General features: G+C 43.5%; 1 protein-coding gene across 1 annotated transcript; it reads right to left on the bottom strand.

Moving 5' to 3' along the window:
- Window positions 1-3903: 3903 nt before the first annotated feature.
- LOC133909744 (bidirectional sugar transporter SWEET3b) lies at window positions 3904-5860 on the bottom strand. The gene is made up of 6 exons (XM_062352301.1): window positions 5515-5860; window positions 5397-5433; window positions 5065-5287; window positions 4812-4973; window positions 4388-4507; window positions 3904-4287 (listed from the first exon to the last, which is right to left on the bottom strand). Exons 1-6 carry the CDS (start codon window positions 5552-5554, stop codon window positions 4108-4110), a joined length of 762 nt encoding a protein of 253 aa, XP_062208285.1. The 5' UTR covers window positions 5555-5860; the 3' UTR covers window positions 3904-4107.
- Between the last annotated feature and the right edge of the window lie 2484 nt (window positions 5861-8344).

Here is an 8344-nt window from a genome sequence, read left to right as displayed (position 1 = left end):
CCAAGAGGGGGCCCGCAGGTCACCCCACGTGCAGCGAGGTGATCGACATTTAATGTTAGTGCAAGTGGTGGCTACCTGACATGATGGCACAAATGGTGGTCGCCTGACACGATGGCGCAAATGGTGGTCGCCTAACACGATGGCACAAGTGGTGGTCACCTGACACGCTAGAGCAATGTGGTGTTGAAATAGACGACCCACCGCTAGAACAACCGCTTTAACAACCGTAAGGATAATTTACTGGGCTAGCCCACTCTCTGATTATACAGTATAAGACATATATCTCAGCATGCCTCCTATAAGCATATTTATATATTTTTTACATTCTAAATATCTCTATAAATATGGACACTTGCCATTAAGCAAAGATAGCGAATAAGATTGCTCAGATAATCTTAGTGCTCCTTCCTTCTCCATCTCTGCTTCAAGCTTGAACCGTTCTTGTGATTTGATCCTTCAAGCTTAAACCATTATTATGACTTGACTCGTATTTTGTTCACAGAAGATAATTTCTTTTATCAACCTATAGTAAAGAGGAACAGGGAGGGCCCGTACGTTGTACAACCATTAGTCTGGACGTACTCTATAGTACAGTATTCATTAACAATGGACAAACCAAAACTTGAGAACGTACAAATTTCAATTTCCAACGGTTGAACGAGAGAGTATCTGTGGAGGAAGCAGGAGTGGCCTTCAGATTTCGTACCCTAGCCTAGCTAGCTGGAAAAGTACATGAGCCAGCACTGTGAAGAAAGCACAATGCGTAGGGCCGGCCGGTACATAAGGCTCATGCATGTCGCGTGGAATTAACCACTCACCATATGATTCTTTGAATACTTGCATGCAATGGTTCTAGATCGAGTCCCCATCTCAACGTACCGCTGATGTTTGCATGCTAAGGTTAAAATATGACATGCATGCTATGCACGTTCTGTTACAACCTTGGTCGTACGTGGCGGTGCATGCATGTATCGCGGGCACGCTTGGTATAGCGACGGGCCGGGTATGCAGAGTAAGCCAATCATTCATGGGGAAGTGGCCAACGCGCGTCCACGTGGCCTCTGCATCGGGACGGATCTACACGTATAGTGAGCAGACGACATGAGCTCGATGGCCACTGGAGTCGACATATATGTGTGTGTGTAACAGTGCCTTGCCCTATTCATTCAGAAACCATCGGTTTCCTCCGATCAGCTGAGCCCTTGGATCATTGCATGCAGACACCAATGCAGGGGTGCTCGCTGTTTGCCTGACATGCAGGGAAACTACTGGTCAGGCGCGTGTCATACAGATCCGCTGACCCGAGTGCATAGGGTACGGTATCAAGCATTCATGCACGCATGCAGGGTAGATAGTATACTATACTACTGCGTAGTGTCTACGTGCATTGTCTTCAATCCAGGCTTTGGATACTTTCTTGGGGAGTCAAGACAAGATTCATCGGCATCATATCGGTTCTTCTAATTACGATGCATGAACCAATGACACTCAGTACACATCGTAAGCTGGCGTCGTACGTACGTGCTCCAGATAAACAGGCATGCATGCTTGTCGGGAGCACGCGCAGAACAGTCAACAATGGCAGTCGGGGAGGAGCTCCAGAGTGGAGGACGCGAAGGCAGGGCGGCACGCAACCAAGCACGCCTGCAGCAGCAGGCGATCCAGGCGCGGTTGGCATGCAACGCGAGATGATGAGGCGCGGGCGGAATCGATCGATCGATCGATCCAAAGGGCCGGCGGTGCTTGAATAATCTGGCCGGCTGGCCGGCCGCGCGCGCGGCAAGCGACAATGATTGAATGATAACGGCAAGCCAAGGCCTTAATCATGCGTGGAGTAGCATGTATGGTATAGACGTGGGTGGATGGATGGATCGCGCAATGGGCAGGCTGAGGTTAGGTAATTGGTGCGCATGGCGGAAAGCAATTCAAAGCATCTTCTCTTTCTTCCTCCTGGAGCCCAGCAACGACGACCATGGCTCGATCGATTCGATCGCCATCTAGCTAGTCCTGTCCTCCCTTTTTATAGACTCGATCGAGGGGCATCGATTAGGTACATCGATCATCTCTCAATATATCCGCTCAATTCTGCACGAAGGACGATCGATTTCGACGAGACTGGGGCACAAGCATGCAAATTCTGCAGCTCGGCTTGCAGAGATAGCTCAGATCTGTTTCTCTAGCTAGATTTTAGGTGCCATATGATCATCTATATATTATTTTTTGAAAGGACTGATATGATAGTACGAGTGTGTATAAATTGTATATCTATTATGTGTTTAAGCGCAACATAGTTTACTGTTGCATCACCTATAGTTACGATAAAAAAATAGTATAGTTACGACTCACAAGATAGGTTAGTTACTACAAACATATATGGTCATAACTGGGTATTTTATCTAGTCGTAATTATGCATTTTTATGTGATCGCAACTAGGTCACCTCTGCGCACACCTCTAGTTACGATCCAAAAAAGCAGTATAGTTGCTATCGTAACTGATTTTTTTGTCATGTGATCGTAACTCAACTATATATGCTGTCGTAACTGGCTATTTTCTTAGTTGTAACTGTGATCGTAACTGGGTCACCTTTGTGCACACCTCAGTTACAATCCAAAAAGCAGTATAGTTGCTATGGTAACTGACTTTTTTGTCATGTGATCGTAACTCAACTATCTGTGCTGTCGTAACTGACTATTTTCTTAGTCGTAACTGGGGGTGACGCAGCAGTAAACTACAATACTTCTCGTAATTATATACTTTTTATCATGTGATCGTAACTCACATATATGTGCTGTCGTAACTGACTAGTTTCTTAGTAGTAACTAGGGTGGTGCGAAGGTGTCTGCAGCAACTGAGGGTGGTGCAACATAATTCATTGTTGTGCCTAGGCACAAAATAGACTCGCCGTGTGTGTATATATATATACGGTGAGGCTATTTTGCGTCTATGCGCATAACAGACCTGCGCGCTACCCGACCGATCGAGCCAGCTTCTTTCCCGCGCGCGCCCCAACCTCTAACATGCACAAAACAAAAGAGCTAGCCAACCAGTTTGTGCTTCGTCACCCATCATCCTACCCACCCGACTTGTACGCAGGGATCTTTAGTTCATTTCAATCATTACGATGCAATATCTCTAGAACTACATATCTGATTTTTATCAGTTTGAAGCATATTGTTGGGAAAATGTGCTTAACAAAATGAGATCAATGAAGGCTATATTTTAATGAAGTTTTAGAATCATAAAGGAGTTACATCCATATAATTGCAATATGATAGACAATCTAGTTACAACATGATAGACACTCTAGTTACAATATAGTGAACATTACAGTTATAATATGGTGAACTATAGTGTTGAGTGTCGACTAGTTACAATAAGATAGACACTCTAGTTATAACATGATGAATATTGCTATTCTAACATGGTGAACTACAGTGTTAACTGTCACTAGTTACAAAAAGATACTCTAGTTAAAATATAATGAACACTATAGTATAACATGGTAGACAATCTAGTTACAATATATTGAACAATACAATTATAACATTGCCAATTATAATATGATCATAATTAGTTACAATCAGTCAGCTTAGGCAGTTAAGTTGCATTCTCACTATACATATAATTGTAACTAATAGTTGCAATCACTCTATACTATATGTTGTAACTCTTTTATACATTATGTTGTAACTGGTTGTAATAGTTGCTCATGAGGTGAAAACACACTTAGTCATCCAATGGGCCCACGAGGTAGGTGGTGGGAGCGCATTCGATCATGTGAGGCTGGCGCGCGCGTCAGAGTCATGTTGGCTGCTCGATCAGGCGCGCACACAGCTTGTACGCATTCTATAGTACACTATGCGTACGTATATAATAAATATATAGTATATATATATATATATATACATATTTGAAGGGTTATGGTAAAGATAAAAAGATATGTAAGCTTGTCGGTTATAGATTGCAACTTAGCTAATCTGGTAATGTGACGACCCGTGACCGTGAGCCACATCCATCGCTTCAGGCTACCTCCTTCCTGGCAACATTTTTTCTGAAGGTAACTTGGTTCTGCAATTCTGCTACCAATTCAGAAAAAACACATCAATCATATTTTCTGGCCCTCTGGCCTCGTCCCAGTTATCTCCTGTGGCTGCATAGTTACTTCTTTCAGACCATTTTCCTGACGGATGTCATGGAGCTTTTCAGCTGCGCCGTCACTTCTCCTGTAGATGCAGTACAGCACCAGCTGAAGGATGCCCATTGGACAACCGATGAAGTTTGGAGACTGCAATAAATCGGGAAAACATATAAAAACATCAGTGTGTGATCCGATTAATTAAGTTTGTATTTTTTTATGAACTAGATCAGATCCTGCTGACACTAACTGCGATGAAAAGATCCCTCCCAAGGAGCCCATATATCATCCACAGAGCACTGGACAGGAAGGAAAACAGTGACAGGTAGAATGGCATGAACTCCACGCTCTTCGTCGTTATGACTTGCTTCTGCAGTTGCAAGTTCCAGTCAGAAAATCTTTAATTAGAATACTGCAGTATATATACACGTCTCCAAAGTGAAAAAAAAGGGGTTTCTAGTACATGGTCCTAGTCTTGATTGATTTGATTTGTTTTTGTACTACTTTGAAATGACAAGTTGTCATTGAATCAGCATGTTTACACGACAGGTCCATACCGAATCTTTGCTAGTACAGGACAAGGTTTTATCCTGCATGAACTGCTGTCTAATTGAACCTTGGGTCTGTGTTATTCATCACTGTGAAGGTAACATATACTTATGACAGATACTCACTGCAGCTATCATTGGAGAGCTGTACATCGATATCGAAGCCACTAAACCAACACTACCAACAAAAACCTTTCGCATGTGGTGCGTCTGGACCATAAAGCTTGAGAAGAATGCTGTCAAGCCAAAGAATATCAGAACAGGGAGCACCAATTGCAAGGCAACCCTCTGCAAAAAGATAACCAGATAGCATTTTTAACTTTGTTGAACAGTTATCATACCAGTATATATGAAATAATTCATATCATGAATCACTCGCCTTTTTCTTTCTCGGCGCAAACCATATATGTATGCAGATGAATGTGGTCTCAAGCAGTATGCCCAGTCCATTGATGGTAGAAACCGGGACGTTCTCCCATCCAGAGCTCACTACAGGAAGCCCATACCAAGTATACAAGAGGCAGTTGAACAGAGCTAGTATGTACGGCACGCATGAGAACTCCTCAACGTTACCCTTCTTAATCACCCTTCTGAATGTCAATCTGTGAAACATGGGTTGCAGAACATAGATGTGGTTAAGCAAGATTTTCATAGGTTATATTAATTTCAGATCATGCATAGTATTTCAGGATATGATGCATATAACTATACATTGGTGCTGCATAGAGGAGCATGGATGCAGCATTTCCTGCAAGAGAGAGAGAGAGAGACTGGTTTTACAGTCATGCATGAAACAAATTGACTTGAATAACATGTAGATGAGAAGTACCTAGAATTCCTACTGATACACGGACTGTATTCGGAACCATTCTTTCTGTGCCGTGAAGGTTTCGGTATTCGGATGGAGAACTCTGAATCTGAATGTAAACGACTACTTGATGGAGTAGGCTAAATCTGACAATGACTACTTGACTAGCTTGTTTGCCTGAAGTGAGGCTACCTATTTATGACTCCTAAAGCGTAACTGAATTGCGCGATGAGTGGGCAAAGCACAAGAAGCAAATGACCGTGCTACATGAAATTCAACTGGGTGGCTCCTGAATTCCAACGGCCTGAGGAAAAGATCGATGTGATCGGTTGAGCACTTCCAACTCAATTGGTTAAGAAATCCCTGCAGCTGAGATTGATGTTTGACACAGATTTTCATGCAGATTTTTAGTTTGCACATTACGCCCAAGGTAAAACTCTTCATATACTAGAATTTAGGTGAAGGTTGCGTCGATCAGCAACAGTGCTAATCAACTTTGGTGATTAGCATTGGCTTGGAAAAGAGCTCATAGACTAAGTCGACGCATATAGGTCTACTCCGAATCCACATCAGGCCACTTCCTTAAAGATAAGTCGCCAAATAATGTCATACAAATCCCAGGTGGTGGCACTAAGGATTGGTCTGTGGATTCAGGATGAGAATGTTGAGTCATGGAGATAAAACCATTCATCATCAAAAGGCACATTGTGCTAAATAATGTGCATTATTTAGCCATTGCAAATGCCAAAGTGTTGGACTGCTGGTGTGAGACTCTGTTAACTGAACCTAGTGCGCGCACCATGACTTCTTAAAATTGTTGCAACCTTCAGTATTGCTAACTGTGGGCAAATCAAAGCTACTTTAGTATTGTAATATGACGTGGTTTCGATGATGGGTCTGCACATCATGAATCTTTTTTTGACCAATGTGCTGCAAATGGATTAGTCGCTTGTTGCTTTGGTGATCTCTTTTGGTGAGATATGATACTGGGATATGACATAAAAGGCAGTGGTGCCCAAATAAATAACACATGGCCGATACACCTTTTTGAAAACCATAATAATGCGGTGCTGCCTGTGCCGGCCGGATTTGGGTCCAAGAACGTATTCTCACTGATGTTTGTCTGTCGATATTTTTTATTTTTATATTTCAAAAATAAAAAATGGCATCCGTTTGAAAAAATTACAAAAGTAAGCTAGCTTAAAAAAAATTAGTAATGTAGAGGATATTATGATCTAGCTTAAAAAAACCAGACAAAAATATGATCTATACAATGAGAAAAAAAAGGCAAATTGCATTGTACAGTTTGTCAGACTGTGTAGAATAAAATTTGTCTTTTTTGTTTCTCATTGTAAGTAATTGTTTGAGCTAAAAATTTTGGAAAGCTAGATTATAGCATCCTCTACAATATAGCATTTTGAATTTTGAGGCCATTGCAATGTTGTATTTTTTTTAATATGTTGCCCGTTGGAATGGCGATATATTTATTTTTTTAATCCTAGCCCTTTGGAAGGGCAATAGTAGCCTATTTTTATATTTTTTTTCAAATATACACCTAGTTTTGCAAATTTTTTATTTTCGAAATATAAAAAATCTCTGTCTGTCACTCTGCGCGGCCGAGGAGAAGTGGAGCTGAGGCCCAACTAACCACGCGCAGATGGGTCGTTGGTACAGCCCACGGCTGAGGCTAAATTCTCCCCACTTCTCCTCGTGTTGCCGAACCCGATTAGAACAGGGTGCCGTTCTTTCATCCGATTACGAAACCAAACCGGCGAGCAGGTACGCATGTACAAGGACAACAACTCCATGCATGATATAGACGCGCATCCAAGTTGTCCATCAATCAACCTCGAACGTCGCCGATCCGCATCGTAATTCAGAACTCGGTACATACATACGCACGTACACCGGCCGGCAGCTCGACCTCTGCCGCGATGTCGTCGTCGTGCTTGGCGTCGATCACGTCGGCCCTGACGCCGCCGAGCCCCCCCGGGCCGTCTCTGCAGGAGCAGCTGCTGGCGCCGCGGGACGCCGCGACATCGCGCCGCGAGACCATCCGGCAGCTGAGGGAGCGCGCGGACGCGCTGCAGCGGGAGCTCGACGCGGTGACGGACGAGACCGAGGCGGCTGAGGTGGCCACGCGGCACGCCGAGGGGCGAGCGCGCGAGGCGGCTGCCGAGCTCGTCGCCTTCGAGAGGTCGGGCGAGATGCAGGAGGAGAAGCTGCGGGAGCTGGAGGTGGAGCTCGGGGAAAAGGACGTGCGCATCAAGCTCCTCGAGGCCATCGTCGCGACGCTCGCCAAGAAGTGATCAAGGCCCTTTCGAACCCTGCATGTAGCATGCATATCCGGCGGCGCAAGCACGCGTACGGGCGTGAGCAGCTACGTGATATTGTGTTTGCCGTAGTACTACACAGTATGGTAGCACTACGTTGGAGCATGAAACATCATGTGAGTATGTCTGCAAGAGGTAGTCGGTATCTCAATTTTCTTGTACGGGTATTGCACTTGTAGGAGAACAAAAGTGCATACACCGTCCCGTAACACACAGCCTATGGTCCAAAATAGATATCGTCCTGTATAACACCTTTGTCGTTAAACCTATGAAACTTTAATCATTAGTATACATAAGAGTCTTTTAGATTAATTAAATGAAAATGATATATATTCATAATCAAAGGTACTTTTATATTATTATGATTCCAGTAATACATACTTAAGAAAAGTAATTGTTAAGGGCGTGACTAAGAAGTCGTGTTAATGTCCTAAACCACAAGTAAATCAAGTTGGCGGTAGTAATGAATAACTATAGTATGATATTGACTATTGGCACTCCTGCACCTACTGTTCGAT

The sequence above is a fragment of the Phragmites australis genome, chromosome 2 (genome assembly GCF_958298935.1).
Source record: "Phragmites australis chromosome 2, lpPhrAust1.1, whole genome shotgun sequence".
In the NCBI taxonomy this organism is placed as follows: domain Eukaryota; kingdom Viridiplantae; phylum Streptophyta; class Magnoliopsida; order Poales; family Poaceae; genus Phragmites; species Phragmites australis.
This window is presented reverse-complemented; position numbering and strand designations above follow the sequence as displayed.

Excerpts from the sequence above, each read along its gene's own strand:
- LOC133909744 (XM_062352301.1), bottom strand. The coding sequence starts at position 5,554 with ATGGTTCCGAATACAGTCCGTGTATCAGTAGGAATTCTAG. Across the intron at positions 5,434-5,514 it reads TGTATCAGTAGGAATTCTAG|GAAATGCTGCATCCATGCTC; the intron begins GTACTTCTCATC and ends TCTCTCTTGCAG. Across the intron at positions 4,974-5,064 it reads TTGCGCCGAGAAAGAAAAAG|AGGGTTGCCTTGCAATTGGT; the intron begins GCGAGTGATTCA and ends ATCTTTTTGCAG.